The sequence below is a fragment of the Lissotriton helveticus genome, chromosome 2_1 (genome assembly GCF_964261635.1).
Source record: "Lissotriton helveticus chromosome 2_1, aLisHel1.1, whole genome shotgun sequence".
Taxonomy (NCBI): Eukaryota; Metazoa; Chordata; class Amphibia; order Caudata; family Salamandridae; genus Lissotriton; species Lissotriton helveticus.
In genome coordinates this window covers 64751-84845 of record NC_136059.1, presented here as the reverse complement: position 1 = coordinate 84845, position 20095 = coordinate 64751, and the positions used below count along the sequence as shown (strand labels likewise).

The window sequence follows — 20095 nt, the reverse complement described above, 5'->3', positions numbered from 1 at the left end:
GTGCGCTATATAAGCTCAACTACATTTACATTTACATTTAATGATTTTTTCTTCGCCACTCAAAATACATCTTTCAACGAACTCATCCATGCACCCTAACTTTCTGTTTTCAGCAATCAAAATCCACCAATCACTCTTACTGCTTCATTAACACAGAAACTCCTCAGTTTTTTTCATTTTACACTCTCATTTTTTCAACTGCCATTTCATTGCCACACTTCATCTGACTGCAGGAGAACCTTCTCTCGCCATGTTTTCTGTCTGGATTGTTGGACATAGTTACATCTATTGGGCTCAGAGGTACGCTGAAAACAGGAATTTACCTAACCTCAATTTACAAGATGTGGAAATTAAGTGGTTTGGCCACAGAGGATTAAAATGTCACCAATTGATACCATTGGTGAAAACCTTTATGCATTTGCCAAAACCTGACCTGTTAATTGTGCACTGTGGAGGTAATGATTTGGGCACTTTGACTGGGGTAGGTCTGGAAATGCTTTTAAAGGACACCTTTGAGCAATTGATGGCACTTTTTCCTCAGACTGCCTTGGTATATTCAAATATATGCCAAAGACAAAAATGGAGGTGGTCGAACCAATTTTGTCCACAAATTGAGAAATCGAGGAAGCATGTAAACAAATCTGTTTCAGCTTACATGAGAGACCATGGAATGGGCTCCCTGTACAACAATAACTTGCGTTACTACATGCAAGATATCTACAGAGGAGATGGAGTTCACTTCTCAGATGAGGGCAACAGAATTTTCACTCTGAATTTAAGACTGTGCATTGGTACCTACTTATAAGTACCTAAATGTACCATAAACCCAAAAGCTCTTCTCAGAGCTACCCTACATCTGATCACTCACAATTATTATTTTAGTCTAACTTTTTTCACTAACTTTCAAGAAAGTACGCTCCCCACAACGCTTCCCGGTTCGCGAACCGGGCGCACTACACGCAAAAAAACTTAAAAAACGATATTTTTTTTTTTTGCCCTGCGAGACCCTTTTAAAGCCTCCACATCAAACCTAGGGGGTCAGGGAGGATCTACTATGCCCCCTTATGGTCATTTTCCCCTTTGCTTTGGCCTCCTCTTGTCTCTCGATCCTACCGAGAGACAAGATGGCGGCCGCTACGGACTGTTTGGAATGTTTACAGACGCCGAAGAACCAATCAGCTTCGCAAAGCTCCGTAACGCGAAAAGTACGCGAAGCGGAGCGCTGTTACAGATATATATCTTTTTTTGAACATTAATTTCTCAAAATCCACTGGAGCACATATATTGAGACCTAGCAAAGGCACATCGGGCTACCAGTCCCTACAATGTTGCCAATTTCGTGCAAATCCATTCAGCCGTTCCATTATTATTATTATTTTTTTTTTGCCCCGCGGGACCCTTTTAAAACCTCCACATCAAACCTAGAGGGTCAGGGAGGATCTACTATGCCCCCTTATGGTCATTTGCCCCTTCGCTTTGGCCTCCGCTTGTCTCTCGATCCTACCGAGAGACAAGATGGCGGCCGCTACGGACTGTTTGGAATGTTCACAGACGCCAGAGAACCAATCAGCTTCGCTTCACAAAGCTCCATAACGCGTAAAGTCCGCGAACCGGAGCGCTGCCCGGTCCGCTGTTACAGATATATATCTTTTTTTGAACGTTAATTTCTCAAAATCCACTGAAGCACATATATTGAGCCTAGCAAAGGCACATCGGGCTACCAGTCCCTACAATTTTGCCAAGTTTCGTGCAAATCCATTCAGCCGTTCGGGCTAAAAGTGAGGCCAACCGCCCTATGGAAAACTCAATGTTAAAAACACGTTTTGGGACCCCCCCTTTTTTCTCGGCCCCCCCCTTGACGAACCCCCCCCAAATTTTCAAGGGCTGCTCAGAAACAAAATGTGCCATTTTCCTGAAAATTTCAGCCAATTCCGTCCACAAACGCCAAAGTTATTAGACATAGAATTTTCAAAAATCCCATAGAGTAAAAATCCTAACTATATATACCTACTGGCGACCGCCAGTAGGTAATATAGGGTACCTTGTGTTGTCTCTTTCTTCCCTCAGATGACCTGTGAGAAGGTGCTTGAACTCATGAACTTCATTTTGCCGCCTTCGCAAGATGCAAGGAAATGCAAGCCCGAGCCTTCCAAAAGCAAAACGAAGTCACGAAAAGGTAAACTGCTTTCATGTATGTTCACTAATATTCAATCCTCTCCTGAAGCACAGAGATGCAAGACCAGACTTCACTTACTATCAACTGCGGTCTCAAAAATCTGAATTAAAATTTTAATGGGAAAGTCGGAGCTTTTCAATGTGTGTTTTTATTTCTATAAGATGAAGCGTTGTGCTAGAATGTAAAATATCACTTTGTCCTTTCCTGCACTTTTAGCACACTGTATGTGTCGGCTCACGCAGGGATTTATTTGAGGCTGTCAGTCATCCATACCCGATTCTGTTTGACATACTTTGCTGCTCCAAGGAATCTGCCTCATTTTACCAATGTTATTATTCGTCTCCAATTTCAAATTCCATCACACATAGACAACATTTACATTTTTTGTACAATTTGCTTTTTATGTATACACACTCTATTAACCTGATGGTTTAATTTTCTGAACAGCCTGGCCCCCCGGAGTTGGTGTTGCGTACCACAGTTTGCTACTATTAGATTGATGGTTTATTGCTGACCTTGCGTTTATCCTTAAACTTTGGCTTCCATGTAGTCAAGAACATTAGAATATCCTCTGTAGCTGCACTGGAGTGAGGAATCTCTGCCTTGAGCGTGGGCGCCTCATTGTCAACCTCGCTGCATATCTGCCCTGTCAGTCGGAGCTCCCAAATTAACGATAAAGGAATATCAGGCAGGTTAGAAAGGTCTACATCTGATGGTCTTTAGTCCTAGTTTTATGAATGAAATGAATAGCAATATTGAATATCTTTTTAACTATTAGTTTTATTTTCGCTATTTACTGCACGTATCAGTATGTTTTTTATGACTGTTTTGTACAATGCTACAGCTTGCCTTTCACTAACTTCCAATCGCTGGCAGGTAGGCCATGCAGCAGGATTATTGAAAAGGGGTGTTAGTGTCCTTTTAAGCCCTGTGAGTATCCCAAATCTGTTGTTTAGCAGCGTGAATCCTTTTCTGGATTCACATGCTGTGCTTTATTCCAACATCTAGTGGTTGGGTCCAGAATAGTCCTTGTTTGTTTGTTTTTTTGTTTGTTTTTTTCTTCGTTTGAGCGCTGTTGACCACCATTTTGAGCCAGGTACGTCCCCTGTGTGACATCAGATGGCGCCCTGGAGGTCATTGTGCGTGGTAGCCATCTTCAGATTCTTTTTTCCACTGTTTGGTCTGGAAACAAGACTGGAAGCTCTGAAGTTTTTTCAGGATATCCCCGAAAAATAGAAGAAATGCCGAAAGGTTCGAGTGAACTCCATCGATCAACACCGCAACCAAAGATAAGAACAGGACTCCGGGATTGACGCAACAAAAGACTCTAAGGTCGACAAATGGCAAAGTAGGGGCCATAAAAAATACCCCCTTCAGGTTCTGACCCGAGTGCCACCACAAGTTTGCACAAATTGACCCACACAACGTGTGCAACCTCTGCCTGCCAAAGGACCATAAGGACAAGGAATGTGAGCCCTGCGCCCCGTTCCATCCGAAAACACTCAGGACTCGTCGAAAACAGAGAGAGACCCACTATGCCACGATGTCTCAAACCTCGAAGAAACTTCCCTAAAGGACCTGGGGTTTTCCAGTGGTGTCAAAGACCAGGGAGTGCCAGCAGAATCAAAGTACGAGGGATCCAACGTCGAAATTCTGGAATGCGACTCCGACAAACCACACGCCCACAAGAAGGCGAGTGACACCGGGAAGAAGGCAGATAAGGTAAGACACTATACACATCCGTCGAAACTAAAGTGCCACGAGAGCAAGACGCAACCTAAGGCAGCCCCGATTTCGAGGAAAAAGGCGACGACGGCCAGCCGCGATCTAAGGTACCCCACAGAGCCCTGCCAAGGGACACTGAGGAGGGAAAATCGCATAAGATGCCGAAACTGAGGGTCGAACACAAACTTTCGAAGGAAAGTGTAACACCGTTGAAACCAGTGGCAAGCGCGACCAAGAAGAGAATGTCTCTGGTCTCCAACGCCGAGAGAACCCTCGAAGTCAAAAAGAGAAAACGGCTCAAGGCAGAAATGGCAACAGTCCTCCCAAAAAAGGAGTTTGGCGCGTCACTAAAAGACTTCTGGATTTCCAAAGTACCAGTCACTGAACCGGACACCACCAACGCCGAAGAAGCGGAAGATTCCAAAGGGGAAGAAGAGGATATTCTCGAATCGCCTCCAACCCCCGAACCTCGCGAGGAATATCTCGAGGACTGTATAGACTCTCCCGAAGAGGAGGAAGCCTCTGAAAATTTCAAGGACACATCGAACGACCTCCCCACCGAAAGTCCCCAAGAGGAAATATGCTGATATCCATCAAAGAATTCTGGGTAACCCAATAAACCCTTTTAGGCTTGGGCAGTAAACAATTTTTCATAGCAAGCAGATGACAGCAGGATTACCTTTGATATGCTGTTTTACCTCATGAACAATTGACACGGTCAACTTGTGACTCGAAGAGCTTTCCTTCATTTGTGCTGGATTGCTGAACTTAACCATTTATTGCTGACCTGAACCACTCACGATTGATTTCAAGAATCCAAAAGATTTCTGCGGTGATTTATATCCACTTATTAGCCAACTGACTTTAACAACCTCTTCAGCATTGTTAAGGGGCTTCCTCTGCAAAATACAATTGTATCCCCGTGAATTCATTTTCTTCTGACTGATGAAATACAATATTTTTTCATAAAAATAGATTTTTTTGTGTGCTTCTTCTTCCCTTTTCATTCAATGTGACCAATATGAATAATTAGTTTGGTTATCCTATGGATACATTTGGGTTAGATTACTGAAAACTAACTCCCAAGACTCATGCTAATACATTTATTTAAGTAGTGTATAAACAAAATCCCTTGTAGCTATTCCCTACTCTATATTGCTATCCATCAAAAGCACCACCACTAGATATAGCCTTCTTCAATGGGCTAGTTAAAAGGGCAGCAGACACTTTCAGAGTACCCCTTGAGTAAGAAAAGAGACACACATTTCCTTTTAGAAATACTAGCCCCTGCCAACTAGGGGACATCCTATTTGCCAATGCTACCAAGCATCCTAGACCAGGGCAAGGAAGCCTTTAAGGAACCAGCCTCAAGCAAAGGGGAAAAACCATGGGTCGAGAAGTACAAACTCTCCTCCAAATGACCCAAAATATATTCAGGGGAACACTGTGCCTGGCTCCATCGTCACCATGGTCAGGAGAAGAGTTAATGCACTCTGGACCTTCACCTGAAAAAGAAAGCAAGAGTATGGATATGGTTAGGAGAAAAATGGAGGAGGCAGCGACGCAGTGGCGTATCGCAAACTCTAATGCCCTGCTGAACAGATACGGACACCAGCAGTGGGACAACATAGAGGAGCTCATCAACAAGCTGCCGATGAGGACAAAAAGAGATCAAAATCTAATGTCCAAGAAGACAGAAACATCCAAACACATGACTTAAATCTGCACTGGATGCAGCAGACACGGCCAGCAGACAAATGTGCACAGGCACCACCCTAAGAAGACATGCCTGGCTTAGAATTTCAGGGTTCAAACCATCATCAACTGGCCTTTCACAGGGGAGGCACTGTTTGGAAAGGAGGTGGACGAATCCCTCCAACAAATCAAAAAAAGAATGAAACCGCAAGAGCAATGGGAGCCTTGCAGCAAAGGGGTACCTTGAAAAGAGGAAGGTTCAGCAACAGGAAACCCACAGGAAGAGGCACATTTCGTCAGGGACAGCAAATTGCACAACAATGAGGCCAAGGAAATGGACAACAAACAGGGTAGCAAGGTTGGCAGCATCAACCAAAGCAGCCCTTTCGAGGAAGAGGCAGGGGCAGAGGCCAGCCCTCTAGAGTTAGAGGAAACAGCTCAAACTGACTTCCACACTGAGAAGGACCCACACCAAACACCAATGGGGGGAAGAACATCCAAATTCTTACAACAGTGGCATAAAAATCACAACAAACACTTGGATATGAAATCTCGTAATTGTTTAAAGCATTCTCTACAGCACTCTGTCCTGAATTTTTAAGACTAGCAAATTATTTATTACAAAGCGGTGACCCACCTCTATCTTTTCGTACGGCAGTAGTGGTCAGTATTTTAAAAAAAGATAAAGATAGTGAAAATGTGAATTCCTATAGGCCAATAAGCCTTTTAAATACTGACTATAACATTTCTACTAAACTTCTTGCCAATAGGCTAAATAAGATGGTGGGATCACTTATCGGGACAGATCAGTGCGGTTTTATAGCAGGGAGACAGCATTATACTAATACAATTTTTTTATTAGAGGCACTTGATTTTTTTTATATCAATAAGGTTAAGGCACAGGTCTAGATTTTAGATGACGAAAAAGCATTTGATATTGTTTGTTGGCTTTCCAAGTAATTTTATAATCTTATTAGAACAGCTCTACAAGAATTTCCAGGCACAAATTCTAATTAATTCTGCTAATATAGGGACATGCCAAATAAATAGAGGCACCAGACAAGGCTGTCCCCTTTGTATTCACTCTATTTATCGAGCCTTTAGCAATCACGATTAGGGAAAAAAGAGCTCATACGGTCCCGGTCCAAGGAATGACGAATATAAAATTATATGCTGACGACATCGCTCTTTCTTGGGCCCAAAGATAGATACTCAGGCGGAAGTTATGAGAATCTTCGCAGACTTTGAAAGAATAGGGGGTTATAAGATCAATAAGATCAATAAGACCAAAACTGAAATAATATTATGTAACTGCAAGTTGAATTCTCTTTTTACAGAATTCAGACAGACCTATAATACCAGCCCAAAGTGGTATCTAGGCATCTATGTAACTGAGAAAGTAGAAGATTTTTTTCTCTAAACTACATCCCATTGTCGAAAAAGTTGGACTCTCAGTTAATGCGATGTAATCAGCTGCCGCTATCAATATTAGGCCGAGCTGCGTTAATACGGATGTCTATTCTTCCGTTATTTCATTTTCTCTTTAGCGCAGCACCATGTGCAATACAGGCTTCTGTTTTTTAAAGAAATAGACAGTATGTTCTCCTCTTTTCTATGGACAAATAAGATACCAATATTGGCACTCAGCACTTTAAACCATCCTGTAGCAGAAGGACGACTATCATTACCAAATATTAGAGATTATTATTATGCAGCATTCGCACATCATAGTTTTAGATTTTTCTTCTTAGATCCTCAAGAGGCAGATCATTTTTTCATGAAAAAGATTTTAAGGGAACATAACATAGCAGACCCGACAAGAGTTACGAAGTACCCCAAAAAGTACGTTATAAGACCTTGCAAAGGATACAGAAACAAAAAGCTCAGCTTTTAACACACTACGATATTTTAAGAGTTAATATCTCAACTAGGCTCTCAAATCTATTTATGGGGGAAATAAGTCTGCTAGAGAGTAACCTATTATGACTTTGGGAAGAAAATTAATACGTTCAGATCCAGGATTTCGCAAGGGGGAATTTTCGAAAAAACCTGGGCGGAGATTGAAACAGGGCTGCAACATTCAAGCACAATTTTAAAATGGTCATTCATTAGATTAAAGCCCATTTTAGAACAGTTAGACATGGAAAACCTGTATTATAAAACTACTATTAGTGAAGCCCTTAATTCCCCCAAACAGCGGAAAATCCTTAATTGGATTAAAATCTTCAATGACAATAAATCTCTCTATATGCAAAAAGTGACGGATAGATGGAGAAAAGGGAAGGTAAGCAGATCCGTAGACCAACCTGGAATAGGCTTAATAAGTTAACATAGCTATATTTAGAGGGACAAATTTCAAACGCATGCAATACTATTCGGAATGGTTGATAAATAGAACACCCTCTTTTCTTCATAAAATATACCCACAGATAGAAAACAAATGCTTTAGCTGTGCAGGGAAAGGAACCTGGACACATATCATCTGGGAGTGCCCAAAATTCCAGAGCTTTTGGAAGGAGATCGAGAAATATCCTAAAATCATAATTGATCCCCTCATTTTTATTGATAAATCCATTTCAGTTCTGGGCTGCTCTTCTGCTATCTCTGTTCACGATGAGGGTTTATTTATTGCAGTTTTAATAGCAAGATCTCTAATCCTACAACTCTGGAGAACAGAGAAAGTACCCACTTTTAATGCTTGGAGGGCCAAATTAACAAGAGTGCAAGAAATGGAAAAGAAATACGCAATGAGATCGGGGTCTGTAAAAAAAATATGAGAAATATTGGAGTGTGTTTGAAATATAGGAGAATGTATCGCAGTCGGTATAAAAGGACAGAACGTATGTACTCGTCCGGGTATAGCACTCTACACCTTACTTTAAGGTCCATAATTTCGCTGTGCTTTCTTGTCAAATTTGATATAAAATAATAGGGTGCGTATATGTATATGCATCTCGATTCTGCACTCTGCTCTTTAACTTATTAGTATCTCTCTACATATTAGGTATATTGTAATTATATTTCTGAGCATTTAGAAATCAATATTTATCATACTGTAATAATCTGTACTGTAGACTTATTCTAATCTTTTCTTTTGAAAATTTGTAATACGTAGCTATATATGATATTATTGTATGCTGTAATGTTTATGAACTCTCAATAAAAAAATAAAAAAATCTGGTTAACTACGGGTATTGCATAGAACTAACAAAAACGCCACCTGCAAACCAACCAAGAATAAGAAAACTTCTAAAATCGGAACTCATACAGTGAAATTCAGAGATCAAGGACCTACTCCAAAAGCAAGCAATTGAATTGAAACCAAAACAAAGAGATTTTCAAAGGAAACTACTCACCATATTTCCTAGAACCCAAACAGGACCCATCACTAAGGCCAATGCTGGACCTAAGGATCATAAACCAGTTCATTGTAACTCTGCACTTCAAAATGTCTTCTCTCCAACAGATAATCCCTCAATTTCAATAGGGAGATTACATGGCAGCAATAGACCTCAAAGACGCCAACTTATAGATTCCTATGAATGATAAACACAGAAAGTACCTACGGTTCCTACACGAGGGAACATACTATCAGTTCAAAGTACTCCCTTTTGAAATAAAGTCGGCTCCATGCATCTTCACCAAGTGCCTAGCCGCTTTGGTGGCACACCTGTGAAAGGAGGGAATACACGTCTACCCCAACCTGGACGACTGGCTCATAAGAGCAAACACGAAACAAAGATGCCTCAATCACATTCAGACAACTATCCACACGCTACAAGAACTAGGGTTTTCAATAAACCACAAGAAATCATCCACAAAACCAGAGAGAGAAAAGACTTTTTAAGGTGCAAGACTGGACTCAAAGAATGTGCGTGCATGCTCAACCTAAACAAGCACTGGCGTTGCCAATAGGTCTCGCAGTAGGAAAGTTGGACCTATTACAATTGCAAATAACAATGCCTTTTATTTTTGTTTTCATTTAAAAAACATGAAGGGCTTTGTCATTTACAAAACCAATAGCTCCAACTTTCCTACTGCGAGACCTATTGGCAACGCCAGTGCTTGTTTGTTTGGGTTTCATTTCATAATTCCTCCTTAATATCGAGCCATTTTAAAAAATATAGTTCATCAGGATATTGAGCATTTAAATGTCATCCTGTGTACGAGTTCACATCTCTTTACAACCTCTTGGAGTGAGCCTTGACTGCTCCCTAGTTTTGTTCTGCTGCCCAGCCTGTACTTCACACCCCCGTCTCCCTGATCGGAGACATTAGGTGCTCTAACTTTTACAAACATGAGACCGATAACATTTGAAATGTGCGTGTTAATTAGTTGCCGTGTGCACAAATTGCTACACGGTTCCACTGAAAAATGGTATAACGTTAGAAGTGTTTATTCCTCGTGGAGACGCAGATGATGTTGCGGGATTTTGATGCTACACCCACCTTACAATTCCACGAGTTTCGATGCTGACGAGTGTCTATATCCTGCAGGGTACAGATTGGAATCGTTGCAAGGGATACTTAGAGATTCATACTTAAGAAGTATATAGATTGGCCGTAACATGTGTTTCAAGTGCTAAACAAGACGGAGGGAAGGCAGAGAAGGGAAGGGGGGAGGAGAAATGCGACACGGCGGGCTGGGGAGGGGGCCGAGCGGGGAGAGCGGCGATGAGGGTGTGAAGCAGCAGGGGCCTTTGAAGTGAAGCTAAGCTTCACTTCAAAGGTGTGGGAGGAGTGCTGCTACGGCCTGGGGGAAGCTGGCTGGGGAGGGGCCCAAAGCGCGTGCCACTGTGTAAGTTCAGAACACCAGGTGTACAAAACCTATTGTGTTTGATTTAATAGACTATAATTTTGCTCGGTCTATAAGAATCTAGCGACACACAGGGTTCACATGACAACTGCTTGCCTCTTAGTTCACTAATAGTACTGTCGTCAGAAGGAGGGTGGGCAGGAACAGTTTAAGTTCAGGTTTTAAAACTGCCTCTTTTAAAAAGCACTTCTCAGTGCAGCGCTGTAACGTGACGTGCTAATTAATGTCAAAGTTTCTGCATGCTTTACAGGGCAAACTTTCTAAGGGCTCGGCTCGTGCACGACTTTAAGAGCCAAGCCAGACCCTGGCTTCGGCTCGCCGTGTTAATATGTTGGCTCGTCCACCTCTACTTCCTGGAGGGCTAAGGCATCAGTCAGCAGTGATTCCATCGTGATCAGGTGGAAATGGTTCTTACGAGCCAAAGGTTTCTTTGTTCTTTTAGCATTAACATAATGTCACCCAACAACCTGCTCTGCAACACACAATCAAAATTTCAATTCAAAATTTTCTGTGCCTTCCACCAAGCATGTGCGAGGCGGATAAGTGAACAAATATTGGAACGTATTATTTGTATTTTGACCTCTCTCCGTTTTTCCTTCAGCACGTTTGCACTATTGCATGTAGAGCTGTAGAAATGAAAGTAGCATCTGCACGACAGGCAGCATACCCATCTGTGCTTGCTGAATCTAAAAGGCGGCGCAGATGCTAAAGCTTTGGATGTGGGGGGCTGCATGTATGCTTGCCTTTAAAAAGTGCTCAGACACGTTCCGTCTGCAGTGGAAAAAGTGTGGGGAAGATGGGCGACTGAACATCGATACACAAAACTGCCCCAGTTCAGCATCGCATAGACAACCTCCACCCTGCCCAAAAAAAGACGAAGCATCCCTAACCAGGAGAAGGGAGAGTAAGGGAGGAGCAGGCGTCAGCCGAGGAAGAGAAAGCTCTAGGTGGGAGATCTAGTGAACGGCTGAGGGAGTGAAATGGAATGGAAGCCAAAAGTGAAGACGTAAAGAGACTCGGAGAGAACGAGGAAGGAGTAGGAAGATGTCAGAATGTAAAAGATGCGGTATGGAGGAGGAAGGAGAGAGTAATTGAGGAAAGAATAAGCTAAACCAGATATGTAGCAACAGTGGAAACCTGGCTAAAATGAGGAGCAAAAGGACACAGCAAAAGGAAAAGAAGGGAAATCAAAATAGGGACAAAAGTAAGATTGCGCTGCGGAAACAAAGAACAGAGCAGCAGGGTGTCAAAAAGAGAAGGTAGAGAAAGTAAGGATGGGACTTGATGGAATGATAAAAAAAAAGATGACAGCACAAGACCTGGGAGAAGTGGAGGAAAATGAAGGGAGACGTATATGGGCATGTAACGAGAAAGCTAGAGTCAAAGAACGGGTGATGTGGAGGACACAGAGGTAATCGGAACGGAGCAGCAGGGAAGGAGGTGCGGGCAGGAGAAGGAGGAATAAGGGAGGAGCAGGCGTCGGCCGAGGAGGCGAAAGCTCTAGGTGGGAGATCTAGTGAACGGCTGAGGGAGTGAAATGGAAAAGAAGCCAACAAAAGACGTGAAATGAGAGAGAACGGGTGTGTGAACAGGAAGAGCGGCCGGGAAACTGAAAGTACGGCCGGCCAGCCATGATTAATTAGGGGAGGCGAAGCCGCAGAGCGCACGCTGGGCAAAGCCCTTTGATGTGCTGTGCGGCCGTTAAAAAAAAATGCAATTAGGAGGGAGGGAGGCTGATGCGCGTGCTTGTTTGGTCACGTGATTCACGTGAACTCAAACAAAACCGCAGCAAGAAGCCCTTGGTTTGACGAGGATTTCGAGCACTTGAATTCTCGCTCCGCTCAATGCGCTTGCGCGCATTGATAGGTCGCGAGACCTAAAAAGGATACAAGCGATAAAACAAGAAACCTCCCTCTACCAGACGGTCAATCTCTGACAGTGAGGAGAGTCATGAAACTTATGGGCATGATGGTGACATGCTTCCCACTCATCCCTCATGCCCCCCTACATATGCGCCCCTTGCAGGAATGGCTCACCAACTAGTGGTCTCCAGCCACAGGGAGTTGGGAGGATCTAGTGGTTATTGCACACAAGCTGCAAGCAGAGATACAATGGTGGGCATCCAACAACATAACACAAGGCAAACCTTTCAAGAACCGAACTCCTCCTGTAACAATCACTACAGACGCATCCCTCAACGGATGGGGAGCACGCTGCAAACAACTGAAGGTACGAGGTCAGTGGAACAAACAAAATTCCATAAAACACATCAACTACTTGGAAATGAAAACTGTTTTCCTAGCACTGAAAGCATTCCAGAAACACATTCAAGGGAGAACGGTCTTGATTCAAACAGACAACACCACCACAATGTTCTGTCTCAACAAACAAGGAGGTAGGAAATCAATCCAGCTGAGCAAACTAGCACAGGAAATCTGGCAATGGCCAGTATCCCGGGCAATCAGTCTGCAAACAGTACATCTACCCGGAGTATACAACGCAACAGAGGATCAGCTGAGCAGACCAAACAACTGCTCCCACGAATGGGATCTGAAACACATAACTTCACAATACATCTTCAGACGCTGGGGACCCCAGTGATGGACCTTTTTGCAACAATACAGAACAAGAAATGCCAGTTCTTTGCATCGAGATTTCCTCACCACCTACCAGAAAGGAATGCCCTGTCGCTAAACTGTTCAGGGACATTTGCCTACGCTTTTCCGTCAATTCCCCTAATACAAAGAGTGTTGGAAAAGGCAGGACCGCCAGGAACAAACCTAATTCTCATTACCCCGCAAATGCCACGGCAGACATGGTACTCCAGTCTGCTAGAGATGTCCAGGGGACAAATCAGAATCAGAGCAGACAAGGACCCCTGCTAACAATGCAACAGGGCCAGATCTTTCATCGGAACCAACAATGCTACACTTAGCGGCCTGGCACCTGAATACGTAGAATTTGATCACCTCAACCTGCCTCAATGAAAAATGGAGATTCTAAAGAAGGCAAAGAAACAAACGACAAGAAAATGCTACGCCGCAAAATGGAAACGATACACCACCTGGTGCACCGCTAACAATCAAATGAACTCCATCAACACACAAACAGTGATCATATACCTGACTCATCTAGACAGTCACATCAACTACTCAGCTTAAAGGTGCATCTCGCTGCCGTCGTTGTGTGCACCAGGGGAACGACCTGCAAAAGCTTCTTCACAGGGCCTGTCATAAAACGAGTCCTAGAAGGATCAAAAAGAATCGCTCCTCCTAGCACAGCTCGTGTGCAGTTGTGGAGTCTGAACACAACTGATGGCAAAACCTTTTGAGCCCATGCACAAAGCAGACCTCAAACACATCACTTTAAAAACAGAATTTCTCATCGCCATTACATCCTTACGGAGAGTAAGTGAGCTACAAGCATTAACCGTACAGGAAACATACATGCAAATTCACAAGGATAAAGTTATTCTAAAAACAAAACCATAGTTCCCCCCAAAGGTGGTAGCCATATACCACTTAGGTCAAAATATTCTCCTCCTGGTCTTATTCAAAATTAAAGGAGAAAGAAGCCTCCATACCCTCGATGTAATGAGAGCACTACTGTACTACCTACAGAGAACGGAACAAACCGGCAAATCCAAACACTTGTTTGTTGTCTATGCACATACTAACACAGGGACGTCTGTCACAGGAGCAACAATCTCACGGTGGATAGTCCAAACCATCCATCTATGCTATGCCACCGCTAACAAGGAATTAACGGCACAACGACCAGCTCACTCCACTAGAAAGAAGGGAGCAACCCTGGCGTTTATGGCCAATGTGCCCATAAGCACTATATGTGCAGCAGCCACGTGGGCATCATCACACACCTTCACCAACATTACTGTGTGGTCACACAAATGAATAAGGATGGATATCAAATTGTGGGGAGCGATTCAGTTGAGGTAGTCAGGGGCCAGCAAAATCAAAGAGTTTTAACAAAAGTTATACCCCTAACACCATAAATCATACACTTATTTTTTATTTTTTTATATATTTTTTTAAGTTAACAGTAAGACAAGAGTAGTCATTACAGATATCAGGTGTCAAACGGTAAAATGCAGAACGGGCACAGGCGGGGGAAATATACATAAAGCAACCATTGTAAGGAACACATGTCCTATCGCGAGTACGCACATTAGAAAGAGAGATAAACAGTCCAATATGCGATCCAAAACAATCCCACCCGCCCGACCCCGTCCCCAATGATACAGGATAATTAAAGCCAGAGTAAACACCCGGACAATAAAGGATCTGTGAAGAATAGACCGCCCACCTCTCGTAGAAAGGAAAAAGGAAAGACAAAAGGGCCATAGAACAAAACAAAGGCAAAATAAAAAAAAACTCCCCTAACCCCCCACCCTGCACCCCTGCAATGGCTACGGCCTAATCCCACTAGCAGCGTGCCTGTCGCCCGAGAACTACCCTAAAAGAAGGGAAAAAGAGAGAAAGCGGAGGAGGAGAAAACAAACACACTCCCGGTCTCCCGTACCCCCCGCCAACAGCAACCACCCCGAGACATGATAAAGCCAACATTCAGCAAAATATACGAATCAGTTGGGGGAGTATAGTCAAAAACCACCCAACTCCCGTCACAGTTTAGGCACAACCCCGGCATTGCATAAAGCTATTATATCAGATCTAAGCGATCAAGTTCAGCCCTGGCCAGTACGATCTTTCATAAGAGTCTTCTTCACCCGAGCCGCCATCTTGAAGGAAAAGTCAAAGCGTTCATAAAGTTCATGTCAGTACAGTGGGATCGAATACCGGATAAAAGTTCACAGATCGAACAAGGAAAGGTGTCCAAGAACAGCGAATGTCTCAAACAGGCTACGCCGGGGTAACAGGCCACGCAAATCTGATGTTGAACAGTGGGTGCTCCTCGTCTAGCAGAACACACCGTCGCCGTCAGCGGGGGCCCCAGCCCGCCGACCCCGGGAGGGCAGCAAGGTCCCCGGGCACCGGACCCCCACCACGGCAGCCGGTGTGACACGCTGGTGTGTCCTCGGTGTAGGTCATGCACAGGATTGTCACCAAAAATCAACAATTCACGGCACACTTCGGGAGACCGGGCTCAGTCCAGGTCTCACGGCCGATGTTGATCACTTCCAACCCGGGTAGGCTAAAAATCGAGGCCCCGGCTTCCACACGTTGTTAGGCCGAGAATGGAAACACGGCGTATCTTCGTCAGCCGATGAGATAGAAAACTCGGGATTGCACCTTCAGGGGCAGAAAAAGTTCACGAACAAGGAAATCTGGTGTGAGTTCAGGATTAAAGGCAGGATATTCGAGCTGCTGGCAGAGGTCGGCGGAGCCGGGAGCTTACGCGGCCATCTTGGTTGCTAGCGTAGCTCCTCCCCCCCATACCCTCTTATTTTGATAGCAGAAGTCCCATTTATTGACTCTACTAATCTTATTACTTTTTAGGTCTCGCGACCTATCAATGCGCGCAAGCGCGTTGAGCGGAGCGAGAATTCATGTCCTGAAAATCCTCGTGAAACCAAGGGCTTCTTGCACTGCGGTTTTCTTTAAGTTCACGTGAATCACGTGACAGCAAGCTCCTTCGTGCACGAGCTTGCCTGAGCCTTCTTCCTATCAGCCTGCCAGTTCTCCTCCCCTAATTATTCACTTCACTTGTGACTCCCCACATCAAAGCCTCAGCCTCCCTCCCTTGCCATTTGCTTCCTAACCAGCCTGCCACGCATAATTGCATCAGACCCGACACTTCAAAGGAATGCGCCCCCCTGAGAGCCACTTTCACGGCCGTGCATTTCTCTTCCCCCTCTCCCCACAGCAAAGCCAGGAGCTTGGTTTTAAATGCTTCAATGAGATAGAACAGAGATGGCAATGCGTTGCATGCAATGATACAGTTTAAAAACTGAATTCGGTTTTACTTCACGAGCCGTTTTCCAAGGTGCAACAGAGATGGCGATGCGTTGCATGCAATGATACAGTTTAAAAACTGAATTCGGTTTTACTTCACAAGCCGTTTTCCAAGGTGCAACAGAGATGGCAATGCGTTGCATGCAATGATACAGTTTAAAAACTGAATTTGGTTTTACTTCACGAGCCGTTTTCCAAGGTGCTGTAAATTGTATTCGATCATGTTCAGTCATAGAACTCAGTAAAAGACACATGACTACAGCACCTAATTTGCAAACTGCACGGAGGCTTAACAAAACGTTTCTATCTCGAGCAAATACTGTTCCATCTTTTTATATCAAAATACTTAGGGTGCCACTCTGCATTTCCGCTTCTAAATGATGGGTTTGTTTCGTTAACCGATGCTAAGGAGAACAAGCATTGGCATTGCCAATAGGTCTCGCTTGTGGGACCTTATAAGTATTTAGTTTTGCAGCACAATATCCTTGTTGCACCAAGGATATTGTGCTGCAAAACTAAATACTTATAAGGTCCCACAAGCGAGACCTATTGGCTATGCCAATGCTTGTTTTCTCCTTCTTTATATACAACTTTTTTCAGTTAGGTATGTTTGCAGTCTATACAAAAAAAATACTGACATTTCATGTCTCAATTCTTTGCACACAAATATATACACCGCACAATATTTACAAGTGACAAATAAGTACAAATTTATACATATATTCAAGTGTTCAAATCACAAACAAAAACATATTGTTCCAAATGTTGACCCTGTATAAATTCTTCTGGTTAAAGTCCTACTTTATTGCCAGTACTACACTGTTTATTACTTGCAAATCCTAGTGTTTGGTCCTGTTAGAGTTATACTCTAATCCTCTATGAATGATGAACGCGTTTTGACCTCTGTGTTTGTGGACCTCTTAATTTATGCAAGGTCTTCCTCAGGGCATGATCAACGTAGCGTAGGACAGATTTCAATTTCACTTAATGTTGGAAGTGGGAAGGTAGTGAACTATGGGTTCTTATCTTTCTTAACACGGAGTGTTGACTCTTGTTCGAATCTGATGGAATAGATTTCGTATTTGCCTCTGTATTCGGCCATTCTCTCTCCTTGTATGAATAAGGAAGCGCACATTGGACAGAAAGTACTTCAACGCCTGTTCACAAAGTCTTCATCTTACCACAGCCTGCCCAAGATGGGAGAAACCGCGACGTAATCTGATGCACAGCATGTGAATCAAGAAAAGTATTCACGCTGCAAAATTAAATGGTTACTTACCAGGAGAAGTAGTTTTGCAGCTAGAAGAATTTTCTGGATTCACTTGCGACCCGCCCCCTCCCCTATAGGGAAAACAAACAGGTGGTAATGCAAAGTATAATAATTATCTAAAAGACCATCTAAAGGACTACAAACTAAGAAGATAAACAGAAAAAAGAATCCAAAGATGGCTACCAGGCACAACAACCTCCAGGGCTCTGTCTGACATCACACAGGGGACGTACCTGGCACCATATGGTGGTCGACAGCCCCCAAAACAAGGGGGGGAAAAAAAGAACAGCAAGGACTATTCCAGACCCAACCACTAGATGGCGGAATAACGCACAGCATGTGAATCCAGATAATTCTTCAAGCTGCAAAACTACTCCTACGTGAAAGTAACCCCTTTTGTTCTTCAGCACAAACCCTGTCCCTAGAGAACCTCCGCATGTGGCGGAGCTTAGAGGCTGCCATACTGTACGGCACAGTGAGTGCACTCTGGAACTAGCTGATGCTTACTGATGTATGAAATGCACTTTATTTGCAGCTATAAGAATAGTTTAGTTGAACACACGATGGAAACAAAGAAGTAGGAAATGCATACCTCTGGTGCTGAGAAATGACGCTGATAATGATGACCTCATAGCTAATGTTATCCTTCTGCCTTTTTCAGGTCGACTCAGATTTTTGGAAGCTCATGTGACCTTAGTCTTTGCCAAGAGATTTTCTTGCTCGAAAGGATTCACATGTGGCCAAAGGATACAAACGGAGAGACTGATCAAACAAAGGGCCAGATTTAGATCTTGGCAGATGGGTTACTCTGTCACAGCGGTGACGGGTAACTCTTCCACCAAAATATAAATCCCATTATATCCTATAGGATTTATATCTAAATCCCATTATATCCTATAGGATTTATATCTAAATCCCGTTATATCCTATAGGATCTACATCACCGTTGAGACTGAGTAACCCGTCCGCCGAGATCTAAATCTGGTCCTCAGCCGTCTAAACGCAGCCTCCATCCCAGCTCGGCAGCTGTTCTTCCAGGCAGTTTTCCTTTTTTAGGTCTCGGCTAGTAACGCGCGAAGCGCGTTCTCGCCAGAGAACTATAGCTGTCGTCTCAGCCCACAACGAGATAGAATGTGGAGACAGGACCGCCGCGTTGTCCCATAGGATAACGTTGCGCGTGTGAACTTCTGCCGACAGCATGGCAGAAAGGACCGGATCGCGACGCGCGCCTCTTGGAATGCAGGGGGAGTCTGCAGAGAGGCGCGCGGCGCTGATCCGATTGTGACTTCCCCAGAACTGAACTGCTCCTTTGGTTAATAAAAATAGAATTCAAACAATTTTTGTTGGTTGTAGGGTTAGCCGCCTAAGTAACTCGTCTACGGGAACCCCAATGTTTCGAACTGCCGTATTATGCTCAGACTGTGTACATTTAGCGCTAAATAAATACAGAAAAAGATACTAAGAAAGATACAGATTTGAGATGTGTTGAGAAAAGCAGAACCAAGTGTACCGCGCTTATCGTGTTCATGCTGAGTCAACAGTTAAAAAAAACAGCACCAGTGCTCGTCGTAAACGAGGGCCGACTTGGTCAAGCAGAAGCCACGCATGCGCAGGTATCTACGGCCTTATACATTTCAACAGTCTTTCCCGTGGCTACTCTTAAGGCCACTGGATTCCAAGAAATGCAGCGTCCAACAATCAACTGTTTGTATTAAAAGATGGCGTTTTGGTGAAAGACCTCCACCGAGTCCCCAAAGCTGCCTAGAGTTGTCTTCATACATGGGATGACAATCCTACAGTACTTCGGCCAGATCTTTTGACTTTCAGGCTCTCTCTTAAGACCTGGCTATATAAGCAAGCATATCCGCAGTAGATTTGTTATGTTATGTTCCTTCCTTCAACAGCGCCATGAAGCCCACGGGCGTACGTGCGCTTTACAAAAAAAACCTAACATAACATAACATGATAACACTGCTGCACACCCCTCTCATGACAACAATGAAAACGAGCATGGCAGGAGAGTGAAAAAATAAACCCAGCCGCCATGTCTCAAGTTTTCAACAGCCACGGTAATCTAAAGTGTCTTTCTTTATTACTGCAAAAACGCAACACCACAGGGCAATATTGTACACGTATTTACAGCAGCATCCCTAACCTGTGCAACAAACGCACACAGCCCCCTCCTCCCCCCAGTATTTCCCAGTGGCCCCATCTTCTTTATGCAAGCCTCAATAGTAGCACAGCTGCGCGCAGCCCCCTCTCCCCCCGCACAACGTGACACTTTACGGCTGATTCGACAGAACGCAGGCATGTACCAAACAATACATTCGTTGCACGCACTTTCAAACAGCATCCTTCCATTTTGCACTTACTGAAACAGTGTGCACTGCTGCCCCTCGCAGAATGCGACGGAGATCAGCGTGGAGTGACTGCTCGTAACATGCATATGTAGAGTGGCGGGCCGATATATCCATGATTGATAAA

The 20095-nt window shown here is 43.9% G+C and overlaps 1 protein-coding gene across 1 annotated transcript in view; it reads left to right on the top strand.

Annotated features, from left to right (window-relative positions):
• Positions 1-20095, top strand: part of LOC144819158 (integrator complex subunit 10-like) — a gene marked incomplete at its 3' end in the record, with an annotated part of 321688 nt that overhangs the window by 286929 nt on the left and 14664 nt on the right. Inside the window, exon 10 of the mRNA XM_078677130.1 lies at positions 2068-2176. Within this exon, the coding sequence (XP_078533256.1) occupies positions 2068-2176 (109 nt within the window). The remainder of the gene's footprint in view (positions 1-2067; positions 2177-20095) is intronic.